Source organism: Xenopus tropicalis, chromosome 4, assembly GCF_000004195.4.
Source record: "Xenopus tropicalis strain Nigerian chromosome 4, UCB_Xtro_10.0, whole genome shotgun sequence".
In the NCBI taxonomy this organism is placed as follows: domain Eukaryota; kingdom Metazoa; phylum Chordata; class Amphibia; order Anura; family Pipidae; genus Xenopus; species Xenopus tropicalis.
The window spans coordinates 128,041,596-128,064,335 of record NC_030680.2 but is presented as its reverse complement, the minus strand read 5'-3'; the positions used below and the strand labels follow the sequence as shown (position 1 = coordinate 128,064,335).

Here is a 22,740-nt window from a genome sequence, read left to right as displayed (position 1 = left end):
GATACGCTCGGGTGCAGGCACATGTAGCCGATATACGCATGAAAATGCGAGAGAAGCGTTTTTCCGCTTGCCGAAAATATCAGCCCTACGCCACGTCTGGCATCAGCCTTACTCATGATTAAAGTATAGTGCGGATCTCTGTTGTCTTTTTTACTTTAGCAGTGACATGTTCAAGGACCATGAATTTAGTTACTGGAGGGAAAGTCAATAAAAAGACTTCTCCTGATTAATAAAATACCACCAAACATCAGAGTTAAGCACAACAAAAGGGACATATCAGAAGGAAACAATGGGAAAAGGGGTAAATAAAATTGTGGGTATTTCAAAGTCAATATGAGGCAGAAAATGAAAGGGAGATTTAGATAATTTGGAAGGATACAATAGATGTCATAGCTGGACACAAAGAGATTATAATAGTGCCGGCATGGGGACTGTTATCCAAAATATTCGAGACATGGCATTTTTCAGGTAAAGGGGTCTTTCCGTATTATGGATCTCCATATTTTGTTTACTAAAACATAATTAAAAGGACTGTTTTGCATCCAATAAAAAGGTTACATACAGTGAATATAGACCTAGGATTATAGTTATAGGTGCAATATATTTTACTTGCAGGCAGAATGTTTCTCTGTAGCGCTGCCACTAGTACATCTTTATGGCCCAAGACATCATTTTGTTTATTGTTAATAATTCAGTATATTTATTTAGTTGCTAATAGTGGAACAAATTCTATTACAATTGCTGGGTATTGGGTAGGAATGTTCCCAATGGAATTTTCAGAAGTGTCTCCTCCTTTTATTTGAGGCTGCTGAGGAATTCCATAAGCCCTTGGTGCCAAGTGTCCGGGTCATCCAGGTAACAAGCATGCCCAGCCCCTTTCATGCAAAACACCCTATGATTGGGCAGATTCTTCAGGTTGCGCAGGGATAATTCTCCCAGTTGTTCATCTTTGTCACCATACACAATCAGAGCTGGAACCTGCATGGTCAGAGGTGTAATAGGTTATCAAACTTTTATAATAACATATCTACTTGTCTGTGGTCAGTAACCGATGGGATTTGTTGTGCTATGTGTTGGTATGGTGCAATACTGTGTACTGGCTGACTGATTTACATTAGTAATTCATAGAACATGACTTTAAAGGAGAAATAAAACCTTCATATTATGTATATACTGTAATAGGGATGATGTACCTACAGGTACAGAAGCCTTTGTCTCTACTGCATCCCCCCCACTGACCCCAGCAGCCATAAAACTATTGCTCTGTGAGGCTACAATGTTATTGTAATTGTTACTTTTTATAACTTTTTTTTCTATTCAGGTCCTCTTCTATTCAAATTCCAACCACTCCCTGGTTGCTAAGGTAATTTAGACCCTAGCAAACAGACAGCTGCTGAAATGCAAGAACTCCAAAGTTTCTGAACAAAAATTGAAATAATTAAAAAAACTACAAATAATAAAAAATGAAGACCAATTGCACACTATCTCTAATCATCATACTAAAAGTTAACTCAAAGATAACCCTGTTAAATTCGGAAGGCCTCACTTCTGTCCAATCTGTACCTTTCTGTTTGGTATAGGGAGTTGTCTTACCTGCACATGGGCATAGTCTTGCACCGAGAACTTGTCTGTGCAGATAGGCGCAACAGGCACATAGGCCGCTACACTCTGTGGGCTGCTCAGGAGAAAGGGCAGGGAGTACATTCCACTGAGTGAAGGGCTGATCAGCACAGCAGGGACCATGTTTAGCGACTCCAACACCTCCTGCAGGAACCCAGGCGGAGCCAGTTCTCCCAGGGGGCTAGGGGCCACTGCATCTGCGGAATGGCCAAGTCCTAGGTGAAGTAAAAAAAATGATATAAAACAAATCATGAATACACAAAATGGACTAAAAAACACGAAGAGTACTTAGAAAATGTAAAAATTGAAAAAGGTAGTTATCATGTTTTAGCAAGGATGTTCAACCTATGGCTCTTTCACAATGGAAACTATTGGGATCTCTTTAAGGCTATTATCCCCCCACTGCTACTATAGGCACCATCTCTCCCTACTATACCTGCTATCCCACAGCCACAGTCCCTTCCCAGAGGCTATTATCCCCCTACTGCTACTATAGGCACCATCTCTCCCTACTATACCTGCTATCCCACAGCCACAGTCCCTTCCCAGAGGCTATTATCCCACTGCTACTATAGGCACCATCTCTCCCTACTATACCTGCTATGCCACAGTCCCTTCCCAGAGGCTATTATCCCACTGCTACTATAGGCACCATCTTTCCCTACTATACCTGCTATCCCACAGCCACAGTCCCTTCCCAGAGGCTATTATCCCCACTGCTACTATAGGCACCATCTCTCCCTACTATACCTGCTATCCCACAGCCACAGTCCCTTCCCAGAGGCTATTATCCCACTGCTACTATAGGCACCATCTTTCCCTACTATACCTGCTATCCCACAGCCACAGTCCCTTCCCAGAGGCTATTATCCCCACTGCTACTATAGGCACCATCTCTCCCTACTATACCTGCTATCCCACAGCCACAGTCCCTTCCCAGAGGCTATTATCCCCCACTGCTACTATAGGCACCATCTCTCCCTACTATACCTGCTATCCCACAGCCACAGTCCCTTCCCAGAGGCTATTATCCCTCCACTGCTACTATAGGCACCATCTCTCCCTACTATACCTGCTATCCCACAGCCACAGTCTCTTCCTAGAGGCTATTATCCCACTGCTACTATAGGCACTCTCTCTCTCTACTATAGTGGGATCCATATTTATAGAGGGAAAATTGCTAGTAGAAGAAAGAAGAAATATTGTTTGAGGGAAATGTAACACTAGCACACACAAGAACCACTGGTCATAAAAGCAATGGAACTGGCTGCAATGCAACATCAAACCAAATGTACCTGGTAGATCCAGGGCTACGGCACGGTGACCGGCAGCTGCCAGTGTATGTAGAGTCTTCAGGTTCTGCCATTCCTGGGAGGAGAATCTGATCCCATGTAGAAGTAGGACTGGTGGCTTGTTAGTTCCTGGTGCCACTGGAAGTGCCTCACGATAGAACAGTGTCTGCCCTGAAACCTTCACAGTGCTCTCCTTAATCTGCACCTCTGCCATATCTGCAGGGAATCTGCAGTCTTACAGTCAAAAAGCTACAATGAGTAAAAGTGGAAAATTATTGGTGAACTTTGTATAAAGTACTTACGAAAAATGCTTTAGCTCCTAGTTGTTGCTCTGTGCTGCAACCAAATACAACTGCAAAAATCCAAAAATAGGAAAAAAAAAGCTCCAGCAGATTAACTGCAAAACATTTATTATGGGTAGTGGTAACCACAGAGGTTACCACTACCCATAATAAATGTTTTGCAGTTAATCTGCTGGAGCTTTTTTTTCCTATTTTTGGATTTAATGAGTAAAAGTGGGTCTGTCAAAGCATGGAGGTAAAAAGCCTCTCCGGTAAAAACATTGCATATCTAGCCATTACATGTGTCAAAGGTGACTTGGCTGATACAGAAATTCTGAGAGTTGTAGTTTCACTACAGCTTAAGTGCCATGGCTGGACATATCTTACCATTAAAGAACCTAAAGAGAAAGTTTTGTAATATTACGCTGCTTTATACTGACCACTGAAACATCAGAACTAACTCACTAACTTAATTTTCTAAGCAGAGCAACATCACTAGACCTTCTTCTTATTCTACAGACAGGTGCTGCTGTTTCTAATTTACTATATTAGTGTAAAAAACAATATCTTGCATACTAGAAACAAAAGTGCATTTTATAACTGGATTTTGGTGTCCCTGTCTCTTCTCTGAAAATAAAATCCACTTACCCAACTGTTGCATATATATATACAGTATATATATATATATATATATATATATATGTATATATATACAGTGGTGTGAAAAACTATTTGCCCCCTTCCTGATTTCTTATTCTTTTGCATGTTTGTCACACTTAAATGTTTCTGCTCATCAAAAACCATTAACTATTAGTCAAAGATAACATAATTGAACACAAAATGCAGTTTTTAAATGAAGGGTTACGTTATTAAGGGAGAAAAAAAACTCCAAATCTACATGGCCCTGTGTGAAAAAGTGATTGCCCCCCTTGTTAAAAAATAACTTAACTGTGGTTTATCAATTCAATGTTCAATTTCTGTAGTCACCCCCAGGCCTGATTACTGCCACACCTATTTCAATCAAGAAATCACTTAAATCGGAGCTACCTGACACAGAGAAGTAGACCAAAAGCACCTCAAAAGCTAGACATCATGCCAAGATCCAAAGAAATTCAGGAACAAATGAGAACAAAAGTAATTGAGATCTATCAGTCTGGTAAAGGTTATAAAGCCATTTCTAAAGCTTTGGGACTCCGGCGAACCACAGTGAGAGCCATTATCCACAAATGGCAAAAACATGGAACAGTGGTGAACCTTCCCAGGAGTGGCCGGCTGACCAAAATTACCCCAAGAGCGCAGAGACAACTCATCCGAGAGGCCACAAAAGACCCCAGGACAACATCTAAAGAACTGCAGGCCTCACTTGCCTCAATTAAGGTCAGTGTTCACGACTCCACCATAAGAAAGAGACTGGGCAAAAACGGCCTGCATGGCAGATTTCCAAGGCGCAAACCACTTTTAAGCAAAAAGAACATTATGGCTCGTCTCAATTTTGCTAAAAAACATCTCAATGATTGCCAAGACTTTTGGGAAAATATCTTGTGGACCGACGAGACAAAAGTTGAACATTTTGGAAGGTGCGTGTCCCGTTACATCTGGCGTAAAAATAACACAGCATTTCAGAAAAAGAACATCATACCAACAGTAAAATATGGTGGCGGTAGTGTGATGGTCTGGGGTTGTTTTGCTGCTTCAGGAACTGGAAGGCTTGCTGTGATAGATGGAACCATGAATTCTACTGTCTACCAAAAAATCCTGAAGGAGAATGTCCGGCCATCTGTTCGTCAACTCAAGCTGAAGCGATCTTGGGTGCTGCAGCAGGACAATGACCCAAAACACACCAGCAAATCCACCTCTGAATGGCTGAAGAAAAACAAAATGAAGACTTTGGAGTGGCCTAGTCAAAGTCCTGACCTGAATCCTATTGAGATGTTGTGGCATGACCTTAAAAAGGCGGTTCATGCTAGAAAACCCTCGAATAAAGCTGAATTACAACAATTCTGCAAAGATGAGTGGGCCAAAATTCCTCCAGAGCGCTGTAAAAGACTTGTTGCAAGTTATCGCAAACGCTTGATTGCAGTTATTGCTGCTAAGGGTGGCCCAACCAGTTATTAGGTTCAGGGGGCAATTACTTTTTCACACAGGGCAATGTAGGTTTGGATTTTTTTTCTCCCTAAATAATAAAAGCCCTCATTTAAAAACTGCATTTTGTGTTTACTTGTGTTATCTTTGACTAATAGTTAAATGTGTTTGATGATCAGAAACATTTTGTGTGACAAACATGCAAAAGAATAAGAAATCAGGAAGGGGGCAAATAGTTTTTCACACCACTGTATATATATATATATATATATATATATAAGCTGCAGTTTCCAAGTTGATGATTCATATATTCAAGGTTGCATTACACTTGTTACCTACCAGTCAGTAACCTATCCTGCTAGGGTAGGGCTGTCCAACCCAATGTATTAAAGGGCCAGTAAGACCAAAAAATTAATGGGGTTTTCTATGCAATTAAATATGATGTACAATTTCCCTTCTCTTGTACAAATAGTGTGTTTGCTTCAAAGGCTGTGACTGCTGCCTGCGGGTAGAGTGCCTGCGTGACAGGTGGAATGCACAACCAGCAGAGGAACAAACATGCACGGAAAACAAATGCTTATTCAAAGCAGTGAGAGAACAAGTAGAGTAAAGGCAAAGCCAGTTATTGGGTAGGGTTACAGTAAAGGATTAAAGTTAACCTAATATGGGGATTTTATTCAACCCAGCCCAACTACTTTGTGAATTTACAAGGGAACTATATTGGCACGTCATTCTTCATAATAAAGCCTTTAATATATATATATATAGAGAGAGAGAGACAGAAAACAATGATTTTTCAAAAAAGGGATTGCAAAAGTACAACACTACGACTGCTGAATCAGATGGAAATACTGTATTACTGCCTCAATGCATTATGTGATTGGGAGAGTGGTACTGCCATACCTATACACTGACCATTAATGGTTCCATGCCATGTCATGAATCAGAACTGACCCGCATAGGAAGCCTGGCTGTACATACTAGACCCCCTTCTTTGTGGATGTTGTGGGGCAGGGGCAGCGAGTGTCAGTAGGGAGTTTGTCTCTATAGGTCAGACCTAGGGTACAGACCAGCACCTTGCAGCCTGCATCTCCCCAGACATTGTTATATTCCAATATCAATATATTAGTGCTGGAAGGTTTTATTATTATGACAGACACTACCAGTATTTATACCACAAAGTGGTAGGACTGGGCTGAACTGTAACACTCAAATGCCACTGGCAGCCAGGGGTTGTTACTGGGTACTATGTATGCAAGATACAAAATGCCCACTCCTGGTATATAGCCCCTGTGCCCACCTCCCTCTAGAAAGAGAAAGCAAGTTATTCTGTAAGTGTCTGAGCCTGATACACAGTAAAGCTGTAATGCAACTACCCCTATAAAGTCTCAGTGGTTCCTGCTGTCAGACGGTACATCCTGGCCTGTAGGCCACACAGATCTGCTGAGATCCGACTTACCCTCTGTGAGCTCAGGGAAGATAAGTAGCAGGCACCCACAGGGCAATGTGTCCCATACGCACAGCCACCAACATCCAAAGTCCACACAGGAAACAGCAAAAACTTTGCAGCAGGCGCAGTTCTACATCTGCACAGCACTGCCACCTAGTGTTCAATATGAGACAACGCTGCATGACCTTTCCCTGCTGCCAGGCACTGCCACCTAGTGTTCAATATGAGACAACGCTGCATGATCTTTCCCTGCTGCCAGGCACTGCCCACCTGCAGATTTTTTGTTGCTCCGCAAACATTCCTAGCCCCCAGGGTAATGCCCAGGGGAGAGGTATCTGGCTATCGGTGCAATGGCACAGCTGTAACCCTGCCTACTAACTGACTTTTACTCCACTTGCTGCTTTGAATAAAGGGAACATAGCGTGTTTATAGTTATATAAACTTTATTTTTGTGTTACTAGTAATTTAATTCATTAAGTTAGGCTAGGTTACTGACAGTGCAACACAAGCTTGTATATATGCCAAGGTGAACTTAATCATAACTTATGATTGGTGGCTTTGTGGACTCTTGGAACAGGAGGTGTAGTGGAGACTTAGGGGCATATATATTATAGTGTGTAAGCCAACATCACCAGTGATGTTACCCATAGCAACCAATCCGCAATTAAATTTGAACGGTCACCTACAAATTAGAAAACAAAACCAAAGGCCTGATTGGTTGCTATGGGCAACATCACCTGTGATGTTGGATTACACACTATAATAAATATGTCTACCACAGTAAATATAAATTAATTTGGTCACACAGGACTACATTACGTGCGGGTCAGTTTCCGACCGTGATGTTGTCATGGACGTTTTCAGGAGAAAGAAAGAGGCTGGTCTGATGTTTTTCTGGAAAATATTAAACACCTCAGATAATTTTTCTTATGTCTTTCCTAACCAAATTTAAATCAGACCAGCCCTTTTTCTCCTGACAACTTCCTTGACAACATCATGGCTGGAAACTTACCAGCAGGTGGCACTGTTATGACACAATTCATTCATGTTGACAGAACTTTTACACTTCAAATCTCAAAATTAAGTAAAGTAAATAACAAATGTAAAATGCAAAAGTGCTTAGGAGAACGCTCTCATCAATTATACATTCACTTGTTTTAAAGGTTAACTTACCCTTTAAAGATGTCATGAAGCACTTCAGCCAGTAGACATTACTGCCCATAGCTCCAGGCACAACAAATCCAATAGGTTACTGACCACAGACAAGTAGATATGTTATTATAAAAGTCTGATAACCTATTACACCTCTGACCATGCAGGTTCCAGCTCTGATTGTGTATGGTGACAAAGATGAACAACTGGGAGAATTATCCCTGCGCAACCTGAAGAATCTGCCCAATCATAGGGTGTTTTGCATGAAAGGGGCTGGGCATGCTTGTTACCTGGATGACCCGGACACTTGGCACCAAGGGCTTATGGAATTCCTCAGCAGCCTCAAATAAAAGGAGGAGACACTTCTGAAAATCCCATTGAGAACATTCCTACCCAATACCCAGCAATTGTAATAGAATTTGTTCCACTATTAGCAACTAAATAAATATACTGAATTATTAACAATAAACAAAATGATGTCTTGGGCCATAAAGATGTACTAGTGGCAGCGCTACAGAGAAACATTCTGCCTGCAAGTAAAATATATTGCAGGGGGCGCTACACTTAGAAACAGCAGGTTGTGTACACTGATTTGACCCCATCTTGCAGTTAAAGTCATATAAACTATTTTTTTATGTTTTATAACACAACATTTTATCACTCTTGGTTGTGTACTGGGCATAAAGAAGTAGAAGAATGGGATACATTATCCGAAACCTGTTATCCAGAAAGTTCTAAATTAAAGAAATGAAATCTCCCACAGACTTCATTTTAACTGAATAATTGATTTTTTTTTTTTTAAAAAAAGCTGCAAAGTTTTAGAAAAAAAAATAATTTGAAAACTATAAAAATAAATGAAGACCAATTTAAAAATTGATTAGAACTTTCTATAACATACTAAAAGTTAACTTAAAGGTGAACCCCCCTTTATCCCTTAACTTTATGGAATGATTTTACATCCCCTGTAAACGTCTCTGTTACCAACTGTATTGCTGCATTTCTGCCCCAGTTCCTACAGTCAAACATATGCCTGCATTCACACACTGTAATGTGGCCATACACATCAAGATCCGCTCGCCTGGCAAGATCGGCAAACGAGTGGATCTTCTCCCGATATCCCCACCTACGGGTGGGCGATATCGCCAGAATCTAGGTTAATTCGGTCATTTGGCCCTGGGGCCAAACGATCGAATTATAATGACGGTAATGGGCACAGTCAGTTCGGGGACCGCATCAACGAGCCGATGCGGCCCCCGAACCTGAATTTTTTAACCTGCCTGATTGATATATGCCGATTTCAGGCCCAATGTCGGTCGGACAGGCCTGTCGTTGCTGCCCCTACACAGGCCGATAAGCTGCCAAGTCGCCAGCTAGAATCGGCCCGTGTATGGCCACCTTAACCTGCAATTCCCAAACCCCTCTCCCCTCTTACCTGCTTTGTTAACTTGTTGTAGAGTCAAAGTCAATCAGCAGAGAGTCAGTGGCACAAACAGCTTTTTATTACTGCATGTCTACACCGATCTATGCACATATTCACAGTACTGATCTGTTTGTTTGTACACCAATGATTAATAAAGAGGTACATTTAACATGATACGTACAAGCTCAGGGTGAATTTCGTGTAACTGTTTAGTGTACCTGTACAGAGATGGACCCTGTAAATGCAGATGGGGGCTCTTGATCCCTGCAGCCTCTTATTATATAGTACTGTGCAGCTGCAGTGCTACAGGAGGTTCAGATAATCAAGATTTACTCTTACACAATATAGTAATAGTATCTTAACCATATAAAGAATATATACAATAAAAAAACAAGTAAAATCTTTCTACAATGAAAATATATAAGGTCCAAACATAGTACTTTCCTTGCATATAAGCTGGGGTCTGGGCATATCTGAGGTTATCAGAACTGCACTCTAATAAGTGGAGGAACTTCATATAACTTGCACTGTATTTCTTCTCCTAAAACAAGTTCAGTGCATAATATTGATATCAGATCGACAGTTGCTTCATGCAAATACAGTGCATTATAAAGTGCCTGTGAGTATCCAATTGTATATACCATTATACAGTAGTTGCAAAGAAGCAAAAAGCAAGGATAAGTCTGGAAAGTTCCTTTAGAACTTTAGTAGCAGAAGGTAGCGCATTCGGGCCTGGCTCTCCTTATACACCAAGTACTCGCTCTGACCAAAGGACGAGTCGCTGTATTTTTCCATCTTGACAGGACGTCCTTGTGGTACAGTTATCTTCCGCCCATCTAAATCCAGCTTGCGGTCCTTAGCAGGTTCTGTAAATAGAACCAGAATCCTCAATGATAAATACATGAAGAATGGTTACCATGGGTATAGAAACATGTCTACTGGAAGCTTCCATTATCCTACACTATCACATGGTTTAGGAGCACCTTGCTAGACTTTAAAAACCGTATTTGTATATATAAAAATAGAGCAGGTTAAGCCTTAATGAATAATGCACATTTATGATCAACTTTATATAAGCTGCCGAGAGTGATTCTCTCATCCCAAGGCTGTAATTATACAAGTAACTAAGGCTTGAATGTGGGTTGCCTAATAACTTCAGCAAAATAAAGACATGTGAATAAGGTGCCACTGGCCATATGGAAAAGTGGCAGATCTGAAAACACAGCACAGATGCATATTGTAGCACTTGAATGAGGGCTACAGGCATAGTAACCCCCATAACCTGAGCTGTAACAAAGCTGAAGGGTTTCTTAAAACTACTGCATTGTTTATACTGTGCGTCTTCATTACCTGGTTCAGTCAACCCGCGTGCCACCACACTGTCATAACCCTTTGGTGGGGATTGCAGGGAGCAATCATCCATCTTGATATGGTGCTCCCTCCCCAAAGCCACTTCATTTAGAAACATGATGCCAAGGTTCTTAGATGTACAACCAACTGCAAAGACAGAAACTCCGTTAGAAATCACTCTATATATGATAAACTACAAATACCAATAATAATAGCCCAGTATCTTTCTTGCTTGTGTTTCACAACGTTTGACAAGGACAAACTCTCACACAGCATTTCCCACTGGGCCCTGTCTCCCATGTTGGTTTATATTGCTTATATTGCTTACTTACCATATCCAGCAGATTTACTGTTCTCAGAGGCAAAGTAGATTCCCTTCCCAACACGGCCGCCTGAATGCGGCATAATGCGCAGGCCACTCTTTAAGATAGCGACTACCACTGCTATGTTGGTACCGTGCCAGAGCAGGCGGCGGTTCTCAATGTCTTTATGGGCACTAAATCTCTCCTCCTGCCATGGAAAACAACATGATATGAATGGTGGGTAATGCAGGCAGCACTCTATCCACACCTATCCAGAATTCCATTCCCTGTGTCACAACCCCTTCTCCCTATAGATTGTAAGCTCTTTTGGGCAGGGCCCTCTTCAGCTCTTGTATCTGTTGTGCGATGCACAGGTTACAGAAATGCAGCGTGTGTGTACATGGGAAATGTGATGCACAGGTTACAGAAATGCAGCGTGTGTGTACATGGGAAATGAGATGCACAGGTTACAGAAATGCAGCGTGTGTGTACATGGGAAATGCAATGCACAGGTTACAGAAATGCAGCGTGTGTGTACATGGGAAATGCAATGCACAGGTTACAGAAATGCAGCGTGTGTGTACATGGGAAATGCAATGCACAGGTTACAGAAATGCAGCGTGTGTGTACATGGGAAATGCAATGCACAGGTTACAGAAATGCAGCGTGTGTGTACATGGGAAATGCAATGCACAGGTTACAGAAATGCACACCAACCTCTGTTTCTCGGTTAACACACCACACGTTCTGGATCTTCAGTGTACGGTATGTGGGGCCAGTATTTTCCACATAGGTTTTTATCACCTGCGGCAAATTACAATTCAGTTACACATACATGTCTCCTTATTGGCTCAGGTCATGCTCCTCCCCCAGGTTTTATATGTTTCACCTTGTACTCCTCAGTGCTGGTATCCAGGAGACTCAGGTCACACTTGAGGAGCTCATAATCAACATCCAGAGGGTGGGGAACTTCTTGTACCTTTTCCTCCTCCTCCTCCTTCTTCACCTTGTCTGCCTGCAGGGTCTGAGCTAGCTCTATGTCTGCCAGCACCTAAGGACAAGAGAGTCTCTCACTGAGCTTACGATCAAAGAAATACGGAGAGTCAATAACAATGACTGCATTAAAGGAAAACTATACCCCAGAACAATGTAGTTCTCTATAAAATATGTTGCATAAAACAGGACATATGTAAAACCCTGCTTCATCTAAATAAACCATTTTTCACAAAAATATATTTTTTAAGTACAAGTATAGGACCGGTTATCCAGAATGTGTGAGACCAAGGGTTTTCCGGATAAGGGGTCTTTCCGTAATTTGGATCTTCATACCTTAAAGGAACAGTAACACCAAAAAAATGAAAGTGTATAAAAGTAACTAAAATATAATGTGCTGCTGCCCTGCACTGGTAAAAGTTGTGTGTTTACTTCAGAAAGTCTACTATAATTTATATAAATAAGCTGCTATGTAGCCATGGGGGCAGCCATTCAAAGGAGAAAAGGCACAGGCACATAGCAGATAACAGATAAAACACTATTGTATTCTACAGAACTTATCTGTTATCTGCTATGTAACCTGTGCCTTTTCTCCTTTTTTCCAGCTTGAATGGCTGCCCCCGTGGCTACACAGCAGCTTATTATATAAATCATAGTAGTGTTACTGTAGCAAACACACCAGTTTTACCAGTGCAGGGCAACAGTGCATTATATTTTTATTACTTTAAAGCTCTTTTATTTTTTGGTGTTACTGTTCCTTTAAGTCTACTAAGAAATCAATGAAACATTAATCAAACCCAATAGGATTTTTTTACATCCATTAAGGATTAATTATATCTTAGTTGGGATCAAATACAAAGCACTGTTTTATTTTTACAGAGAAAAAGGAAATCAATTTTAAAAATCTGAATTATTTGATTAAAATGGAGTCTATGGGGCTGATTTACTAACCCACGAATCCGACCCGAATTGGAAAAGTTCCGACTTGAAAACGAACATTTTGCGACTTTTTCGTATGTTTTGCGATTTTTTCGGATTCTGTACGAATTTTTCGTTACCAATACGATTTTTGCGTAAAAACGCGAGTTTTTCGTATCCATTACGAAAGTTGCGTAAAAAGTTGCGCATTTTGCGTAGCGTTAGAACTTACGCGAAAAAAGCGCAACTTTTCGCGTAAGTTTTAACGCTACGCAAAATGCGCAACTTTTTACGCAACTTTCGTAATGGATAGGAAAACTCGCGTTTTTACGCAAAAATCGTATTGGATCCGAAAAATTCGTAAAGAATCCGAAAAAATCGCAAAACATACGAAAAAATCGCAAAGTACCGATCATTACGAAAAAAACGCAATCGGACTCCATTCGACCCGTTCGTGGGTAAGTAAATCAGCCCCTATGGGAGACAGGCCTTCCATAATTTGGAGCTTTCTGGATATCAGGTTTCCGGATAACGGATCCCATACCTGTAGTATGTGCTATTGCTAATTCTAAATAGAAAATTGCCATTTTAAGTACTAAGGGCCGCCTCCTGGAATCATAGGATTCACAGTGCACACAAACAAACCAAAGGCACACATACATGCTAGGCCCCATTAGCCAAAACATGGGTAGAATTCTGCCTTTTACTCCCACATTACTTCCTGTCAGCTGATCTCTGAGGGAGCACACAGCCCATCACTAAATGGTGGCTCAAGGGAAAAGATGTAAAAGGGCAATATTTACTGATATATATATTTTATTTTGTAACATTCTTTATTAGCCACTTAATATGATATTAACTATCTGCTGGATATGTAATCATTCTGGGGGTATAGTATTCATTTAAGATCATATACAGTCAATCAGTCACAATCAAATATACAGTGTGTGGCTAGTGTGACACTAGTGTGCCATGTGTTACATTGTACATAAGCTGGAAGTCAGCACTTCCAGATACACTGGCCACTTAGGCACTGCTCACAGGACGGGGCTTTCTGCCAGTTATAGCATGTACTGTATGAAGGGCCAAAGCCCTGCAAAGAAGCTTTTCCATAAAGATAGGGGATAATGTCAGAAAAGGTCCCATTGGTCAGTAACCCCATATTGTACATAGATTCCTATATTAAATCTACTGAAAAGTTGTTGCTTTTCCAGACAGATGACTAACATACCATAGTTCTGCATATTTCTTTAAAGGCCTATGGCAAATATTTTGGGTGTCTGGGCTACCAGGTTTTTCAGCAAAAAGCCACTGAAATTACCCATGCTCCTTTAAACAGAGATACATTGAAGATGCCCAAAAGCACTGATGTTTTCCAGCCTTAAAATGAGCACTAGAACACCTTTAGGCATTTTACTTTTATCTCTACAGAAAGCAGCACTGCACTAAAAAACCCGGTGGGCCAAATGTCCGCCAATTACTTTAGCGTTACTACTTGCTTCTGTCCTGTCATGTCTGGGCCCCTACTCTGTGCCTTGTAGCCATAATCATACATACCTTCTACCAAAGCCTGAAAGCAGCAGAATACCCCCTTATTCAGCATGAGTTGAATGAATAGGTCTTCTGTGGAACCTACTTTTTGCCTACTGTTTCAATCACAAAAAAACCATGATTTTTGTTATTTCTTAAGCTAAACAGGACAAGCATGTAAACTAAAGGGTACACCATGTTTGGTCCTTGCAAGGTAGATAGTTAGGGTACTTTGTTATCATATGCTGAAAAGGAGGTATCCTGCCCCTTTAGGGCAATGGCCCACAGGGAGATTACTCGCCCGTGGTTAATCTTGGCGATGGTGGGTGACAAAGCTCCCCTAAACCTCCCACCATCAGTACAGTGAATCGCTGATGGAAAGGCATATGGGTCGCTCTTTGATCATATCATGTATAGATACCATAATACGCTGTCTAGCTTACCCACTTCACCTATAGAAGCACAAATCAACAAGGATAAGGAACTAAAACACCAGGGTGAAACCTGGAGAGAGAATAAAGACACTGCACAATGCTGTAAGAGACTGACAGTAAGGATTAGTACCAGTAGCATATCCTTCTTGGCTTGTAAAACCTCTGAGGTGTCAATAACAGGAGGTGTCCTACGTCCGAAGTTATGTGGGATGATGGTGTAGAATCGGGAGGACAGATCACTCAGCACCCCCTTGTTCGCTTTTCTGTCCAGTGCTGCCTGCAACTCATCCAAAGCCTCAAAGCCCTTTGCGATCTGTGCCTTGCTCAGCTTCCCCAAGGGCATCTTCTTAATGTCTGCAAGAGAAAGCAGTCGTGTCTATTACCAGCTACCCCTTCCATCATATGCCCATGCCACTGCCCCTGCTGTACACTTCCATGTTTAATTGCACCTCATACCGATCTGCATAATATTATAGCATTATAATAAAATAGTGTGCCAAGAGGTATACCCGATAAATGTGACCAGATTTGGCAATGTTGGCTGGACTCTTTAGATTTGGAGGGCCCCCCCCACATTAAGACCAATATTTTATCACTGTGTATTATTGCAATGGTATTCTTCATTGTGCCTTCTCTTGATAATAGCATGTAAAACCAAAAAAGCAATGAACTGTGCATACCCACCTATGTTTTATTTTGTTTATCTATTTGTTTTAGGGATGCACCAAACCCACTTTTTTGGGTTCGGCTGAACCCCTGAACCCACCATGACAGATTCTACCGAATCCCGAACTGAATCAGAACATATGCTAATTAGGATCAGAAGGGATTAAAAACGTGCAGAAATTTCCCCCCCCCTGACCATTTAACCCTTTCCGAACGCTAATTACCATATGCTAATTTATGCTAATTTGGATTCAGATTCGGTTCGACTGGGACCGTGGATTTGGCCAAAACCGAATCCTTCAAAGGAAGCCTGGATTCGGCCCGATCCCCTAACCGAATCCGGGATTTGGTGCATCCCTAATTTGCTTTCCTTGTATTTTTTCTTTTTTTTTTGTTAATAAAAGCTAAAACAAAAATAGTGCTTCTAAATGTTTGGCACCCCCATTCTCTGTCAATGAGCCTTTCCTTACCCTTTAAAGTTGTCTGATTTTGAACCAAGAATCTGACTGGCAGTTTATATTCTCTGCACTTCTGGTTCCGACTATTAAAACAACGTAACATATTCCAGGTGAATAACAGACTTGGAAGAGAAGTGACTTCTGCTGTTTCAAAAGTCAGAACCAGAGAACAAAAAGAGATAAACAAATAATACTTTTAATTATATAAAACCACTGACAATTTTTCAATAACGTATATTGGAAAGTTGCTTAACATTTTCTGTTATGCTATTACACAGTTTTTGGCGGATCTCTTTTAAAATTGTGAGTTCCTCACAAGGTTATTTTGGGTTTTTTTCAGTTTTCATTTGCAGTTCATACAAAGACATTTCAAAATGTACATTTCTGTCACTGGGTCCCCTAATGGGTGCATGTTTGTCAGTATTTTGCTCTATATTACAATACTAGTGCCTATATAGGCAATGCTTTTTAGGTTTATTAAGGTTACAGCCAGTAAATATCCTTGTACCTTATCTAGCTCCAATGCAATATCTGTTTTTTTGCTTTGTCCTAAAGCATTAAATAACAATGTTACAATCTTTTTACCTATGAAACTATGACATTTCTACTTTATCCTTCCAATGTCTGAGTTTTCTTTTATTTTGAGTTGAAAGTCAACTTTCAAATACCCCTTATTTTATTTTAGCACACCTTCTTTTGAAATCTCCCTATTTGGTGCTTAACCCCCATGTTCGGTGGTTCTGGTTAATCAGGAGATGCCTCTTCATTGACTTTCCCTCCAGTACCTAAATTCATGGTCTGCATGGCTTCCTTGAACATGTCAGTACTAAAGATCAGACTGATTAAGTCCTGTGTGGGTTTGTCAAGGGAACATGGCCGAACCTTCTGTACAGTTCCATCAACTGTGTCTGCCTGTCAAAGGAAAGGAAAAATAAATATTATAGAGATTCTGTTGTGATTTTTATGGTGTAGTTTTTTATTTCTCAATTACATTCTTTACATTGCAATTAATTCATTCTAGCATTTAAAATTTTATTCTTGAACAAACTAATGTAATTTTTGCATTGGCATAATGCATTGTGCCTGAGTCTGAGCTTTTAGAAAGCGCTACACAACAGAACTGCTTTCAGATAACCTATTAGTTCCCCTACTCAATGTAACTAAAGGAGTCATGAGCTGGACTTGGATTATTACTATTTAGTGCTATTCTCATACGTACCACTCAGTTGGGGAATGAGAACTGTTATCACGTTGCCTTCCCGTTGTTCTGCTGATCGGCTGCTAGGGAAGGGGGGGCAGGGAGGGTGGTCATATCACTCCAACTTGCAGCGCAGAAGTATCAGTGCACAAATCACATGGCTGGGGGCACCTGGGAAACTGACAGCATGTCTAGCCCTATGTCAAATGGATTTCAGTGCAGAATTCTGCTGAAGCACCACTATTACTGATGCATTTTGAGAAAAAATGGAATCCCTTTAATTAATTTGGTAGGTTGAAAAAAAAAAGATTGGGGTTGAGGCATAAACTATAGAAACTGAGAGATCTGAGACTGGGTCTTCAGTCTCTTACGTACTGTCCTCTCACAACAAATGAGCAAAGATCTCTCTCCCCACTACTTTAAATTCCCCCTAATGATGATCATGCAGGACCTTTATGCCTCTATATACATACATACATAAAAGCTCACCTTGACAGTAGCCTCCCCTGACCCGTTGTCGTCATCATGTTCCACCTCAATAATTGTGTACTTCCCAGGATGGGGCGTGAAATTCTCTCTTTCTGACCATGAGTTCTTTGTTTTGTCCTTGAACTTCTTCTCAAAATCTTTCTGTGCATTTTCCAACTTGGGGAATGGGGAAAGCTTAGACTGTCCCACCTCACCCTAAAGGCAACAGATGTTGGGCATCTCTTATACACTTGAGCACCACAAAATTCCTCCATTGGAGTGCAGCAATATTATTAGAGACAAGGTACCATGAGTAAAAGTCACACTAATATACTCACTACTCGGCCCCAGCGGTTCCAGCAATAATACTCGTTCTTTTTTGTAATTAGTTGGATAACGTAAAACTTGTTGTTGTTGCTTCCGATGTTAGTTTGGTTTAACATACAATCGTAATCTTCATACACCTGAGATAGAACATATGTAAGGGGACAGTGGAAACAAGACATTGGTTTTAGGTGCAAAACAAGAATCTATTCACATCGCTAAATTAGAATGCAGGTTTTACAGGAGGACTAAAGTTTATCAAAGAATTAGGCTAGACGTTTTACACATTATGTCCTCTACCAGCCAGAATGGTTCACCTTAAAATTAACTTTTAGTATGATGTAGATATTGATATTCTGAAACAATTTGCATTTGGTCAACTTTTTTTTTTAGTTTGGCATTGCAGCAGCAACCTCATTGCTAGAATTTTATACTCTAGCTAACAGGCAGTGGTTTGGGGTGATTGTGGAATCATGGCTGAACACTACAGTTAGCCACATACCCACAGTAGGACATCAAGTATGTGTTTGTATGGGTAACTCTGTTTAATGGGTGAGACACAGTAGGTGCTCACAAATCATTTAAAAATAGCAAGCATGCTCTGTACCGAGCTCGGGGACACCACTCGACCTCCAGAGCCAACGCAATGAACTGACACCTGTGGGAGGGGGGGTCTCCCTACATAGCTTCCATAAAGATTCCTGTATAGGCAATCAACCCCAGAACCACCTTCCTTGCTTGCTTTACCTTCATTTGAAAATTATAAAAAGTGCTAGGGGTTCCCCCTTCTATTTGCTGTGTCGACTTAAAAGTATCAACCTGAAAATGTATCATGTGCATAAAGGTGAGCATAGACGCTGGGGTCTGCCATATCCCCTTGAAATGATCTGCATTCTGCTTCCTAGAGTCTCTGCTCTGCAGCCCAGAACTATAATATGTCTTGCTCTGGCATTCCTAGGCCACATTTCTTGTGTACTCACCTCATAATCTCCATAACTGCTTAGGTGACAAGAAGAATCAATTTTGGCCTTCCCCTTCTTTCCTGATGCAGCCTTTAGAGCCTGGACTGCACTCTGGAACCGGTCAGGGGCCTTTACCGGCTGCTCAGTCTCTTCCTCTTTAATCTCCTTTTTTACCTTGGCCTTCTTGTTTTTCCCAGAAGCCTTTGCCTGGGTGGCAGCCTTCCTTTTTGGAGCCATCTAGTCTGCTGAGAGAAACACAATATGCAATGAAATCAAGCCTCACGTTTCCCATCACCCATAACTATTGGCCTACTGCCAGTGCTCAGCGATACTCCTCTTAGAATTGTATTATTACAGCCGTGCACACAAATGCTGCTGAAAACCGACTCCACGCAATAGGGGATTGGAGCAACAAAACAAGTCTGACAGCCCTTACATTCTGTAATGCTTTTCTTCAGCGTTTCCAGACAATTGTTTCTAATGGCATATTACACTTTTGTGTACAGTTGCACTTGTGTGCTTTACACTGACAATTATGCCACTGGGATCGGCAAAGGACAATTACTTAGTTACCTACTATAGGTAACACTCCTACACATACTATGACCTTTGTGCTGACTGACCCCTCCCCAGCTTACTGTAGTACATAGCAGGCATGTGTCCCATGCTGAACACCTAGTGAGCACCCTACAAATATAAATGCAAATTATCTCCCTGAAATGCTCTGGAGAAAACCTGCATTTAAATAATATTAACAATATATATATTTATTGCAAAATGGCATATTTATATATTGCAATATACTATTATAGGAATTCAGAGAACACTTATTAATAAGCAAGCATTTCAATTTGTTTAAAGGGCAAATAAAGCAAAAAAAAAAAAAAAAGTATAAATTTGATGCAAAACAAAACTGAAGAGCTTTGATAAACATTATGGCATTAACGCTGTTTGGTATATTCCCACCTTTGTATTGTGCCAAGCTAAAAAAAACAATGCATATCATATCTGGGTACAAGGTACACAAACTGACAGACTGCACAGGGATACTCACAGTTTATACATGGAACTAGAAGCACTGGATCTGACTGCAGAACGTTTTGTTTTATTTTGTTCTAATGATGAAGCACCAAAGCTTTTCCCTTTCCATTACATTTTCCTGTAAAACTACAAGAAGGCAAACAGAAATCCTGCTAAAGACCTTTCCAAATGCTAACTCTGAAGAGACGCAGAAAACTGGCAGAGACTCAGGCAGGCTTTAAAGTTCCTCACCTGGAGCTACTGCCAACCTGATGCCCTGCTGTGCACCTGTCTATGTGTCCTGTTCTTTGGCAAACTGGGCACTGACTCTGCATGAACATACATCTGGCAGCGCACAGTGGGGCATCAAGTTAAGGTGGCCATACACAGTTTGCTCATTTCACAGGGGCGTCTAACGAGCTAATCTTTCTCCTGATATGCCCACCTTGGCCCTTGGGCCAAACAATCACATTACAATACAGGGAATACGAAAAGTCTGAGTGAGGACTGCATCAATGAGCCAATGTAGTCCCCAATCTGACTAAAAAATCAAATGTGCCTGATTTTTACCCAGATAATGGTTGGGTAGGGCTGTAGGGGGGGGTCCCCATACAGGGGCAGATAAGCTGCCGATTTGAAAGGGACTTGAATCGGCAGCTTAAATCTGCCTGTCTATGATCGCCCTTAGATTGTAACCCCAGGTAAAATTCACTGATTATCTGGTCATGCTAATCTCAGAGCCATCAAGAGTTGTCTGTCTACAGGGGCCAGGGGTGCCTGTTAATCACATTATTATATCACTGTTATTTGTATTGCCTTACAGAATCAATACCAAAACTGTTTGTGAAGGGTTCTGGGTCAATATATTGCCCTACTTTACCTACAACCCCATAGTCACAGGCCATACCCAGACACTATACCCTGCTGCTCTTACTGAGGCTGTTGTGCTACCTGATCAATATGTATGGGGCCCAGGGTAATTGTCCATGCCTGGTACTAAAGACAGCATTCCATGTCTATACTAGCAAAACAGGAGGCAGCTGAGAGTTGCTTCAACACACTGAAACAAAACAAAACCTCTCTGAACCAGTTAATGAACTTAGCTTATTGAGTCTTATGATCTTAGTTATGATTTTCCACCCCTGTACTTATTTTGCAACCAATCTCTTTATGAATGTCAATATACTGCAGCTATAGTTCATACTTATAACCTTTAATTTTATGTCTTGACTTTGTATTGCATTTTATCCTTTCAATATCAGATACATAATCCCACCCACCTTAAAATTAAAGAAAATGTCTAGTCTTAGTGTTTTACTACACATTGTGCATTGTTTCTCCTTTCATCTGTTGCCTCTTCCCTCCTTGGGCTACTAAATTACATTCTTAATACAAATACGCAGGCCGTTGTGCAGCTAATGGTTAGAGTGTGTCCAACTAGCCTGTAAATATCAAGAGAGAAAACATTTCTCCATATTGGACATGAATTGCCATAGGTTTCCCCAGGACTAGAGTGTGAGCTCCCTCTGCCTACTGGTGTCTGTGTGCTCAGGATAATCAGCTGGCACCCAGGCTGTGTGGGTGGAACTGGGTGCAGCTCATGTGCCTTTCCCTGTTTGGTTCCGTTACAAACACATTTCTGTTGCATTTAGGACCCTGGTTCCTTGCCTTGTGCCTGGAAGTGACTGAGCACAATGAGTCAGAGTACCAGAATGTTGGTAAATCCCCTGACACATGTGCCAGGGCTGCTGTGCCCTCTCTGGCATCAGCCCATGGGGGTGATAATAACCACTATTCCTGCCCTTACTATAAATCAGTCAGTAGCAGCCAATAGCAAGGAATTCCCTGGTTATGGCAGAAATTATCCACAAACTGCTGTTGTTGAACTAAACAGCTCCTCAATCCAATGCTAACTATAGGGAGTATGAGTGCGCTCAGTTACCATATTGCGCACATTCCCTATGTACTTGTACTTATTAGGGACCCGGAGCATCTCTGCTCCCTGATGTACCCCAAGCCTGCCCCTGGGTATCCAAGCTGCGTCACACAAGCTGCTTATAGAAAGCCAACCCGGCCTTCTGTGCGGGGCCGCCGGCAGCGCTGGGTCCATATCCGGGGGCCGCAAGCGCAATATAAGCGGAATGAATGCACTTATCTAACAAGAGCAGCGCTCATACCGGAGCCTACAAACTCTCTCCCGGTACAATGTAGCCGTACAGACTGTCAGCTCTTGCTTCAAGACTTGCATTTGGGAACTGTTCTTTCTAGTAACCGCAGCCATTGCTGAAACCCAGTGTAACCCTCCTACCCCAGGCATCAATTTACCTGCAATCTCCTGCTTCTGTGGGCGCTAGGATACTCCAGACAGCGATGAGATTTCCCTACAGCTGGAAGTTCTACTGTACAGGGCAAGTCACAGCTAGCCCACTGTGCTGGCTCCGCCCACTGACCGCTATCCCCACGCCCCCACTCCATTTTCCTGGGTTTGGCACATACAATTAGACCCGCCTAGTCAGTGCTAGCCACGCCCCCACACAGTAAGTTGATGTAGTAAGCGACACCCATAAGCCCATCCTTTCCATGCCTGTCAGACTGGCATACGCACTAGTGAAGTGACAGTGTGCAGGTTATTATTATTATTATTAACAATTATTTATAAAGTGCCAACATATTCCGCAGCGCTGTACAATAAGTGGGTTTCATACATTGAAAATACAGAGTAACATATAAAGCAATCAATAACCGATACAAGAGGTGAAGAGAGCCCTGCCCAAAAGAGCTTACAATCCAGATGAAGGGATTTGGCAGGACATGTGTTTC

General features: G+C 41.5%; 2 protein-coding genes across 4 annotated transcripts; both read right to left on the bottom strand.

Moving 5' to 3' along the window:
* Nucleotides 1-363: 363 nt before the first annotated feature.
* Nucleotides 364-6,850, bottom strand: abhd14b (abhydrolase domain containing 14B). 2 transcript variants are annotated; one of them, XM_012961196.3, is made up of 4 exons: nt 6,735-6,850; nt 2,916-3,161; nt 1,594-1,835; nt 364-978 (listed from the first exon to the last, which is right to left on the bottom strand). In XM_012961196.3, exons 2-4 carry the CDS (start codon nt 3,124-3,126, stop codon nt 796-798), a joined length of 636 nt encoding a protein of 211 aa, XP_012816650.1. In that variant the 5' UTR covers nt 3,127-3,161; nt 6,735-6,850; the 3' UTR covers nt 364-795.
* Nucleotides 6,851-9,354: 2,504 nt separating this feature from the next.
* On the bottom strand, nt 9,355-22,370 carry parp3 (poly(ADP-ribose) polymerase family member 3). 2 transcript variants are annotated; one of them, XM_012960640.3, is made up of 11 exons: nt 22,246-22,370; nt 18,919-19,142; nt 17,953-18,078; nt 17,636-17,830; nt 16,734-16,860; nt 14,955-15,178; nt 11,839-12,000; nt 11,667-11,753; nt 10,980-11,157; nt 10,648-10,794; nt 9,355-10,163 (listed from the first exon to the last, which is right to left on the bottom strand). In XM_012960640.3, the coding sequence occupies exons 2-11, from the start codon at nt 19,135-19,137 to the stop codon at nt 9,994-9,996; spliced, it is 1,635 nt and encodes a 544-aa protein (XP_012816094.1). In that variant the 5' UTR covers nt 19,138-19,142; nt 22,246-22,370; the 3' UTR covers nt 9,355-9,993.
* Nucleotides 22,371-22,740: the final 370 nt, after the last annotated feature.

Coding starts and splice junctions, on each gene's coding strand:
- abhd14b (XM_012961196.3), bottom strand. CDS start 3,126: ATGGCAGAGGTGCAGATTAAGGAGAGCACTGTGAAGGTTTCAGGGCAG. Junction 1,836..2,915: donor CGTAGCCCTGGATCTACCAG/GTACATTTGGTT, acceptor TACTTCACCTAG/GACTTGGCCATTCCGCAGAT. Junction 979..1,593: donor AAGACTATGCCCATGTGCAG/GTAAGACAACTC, acceptor CTGACCATGCAG/GTTCCAGCTCTGATTGTGTA.
- parp3 (XM_012960640.3), bottom strand. CDS start 19,137: ATGGCTCCAAAAAGGAAGGCTGCCACCCAGGCAAAGGCTTCTGGGAAA. Junction 17,831..17,952: donor GGAACCGCTGGGGCCGAGTA/GTGAGTATATTA, acceptor TGTTGCCTTTAG/GGTGAGGTGGGACAGTCTAA. Junction 10,795..10,979: donor CAGTAAATCTGCTGGATATG/GTAAGTAAGCAA, acceptor CTGTCTTTGCAG/TTGGTTGTACATCTAAGAAC.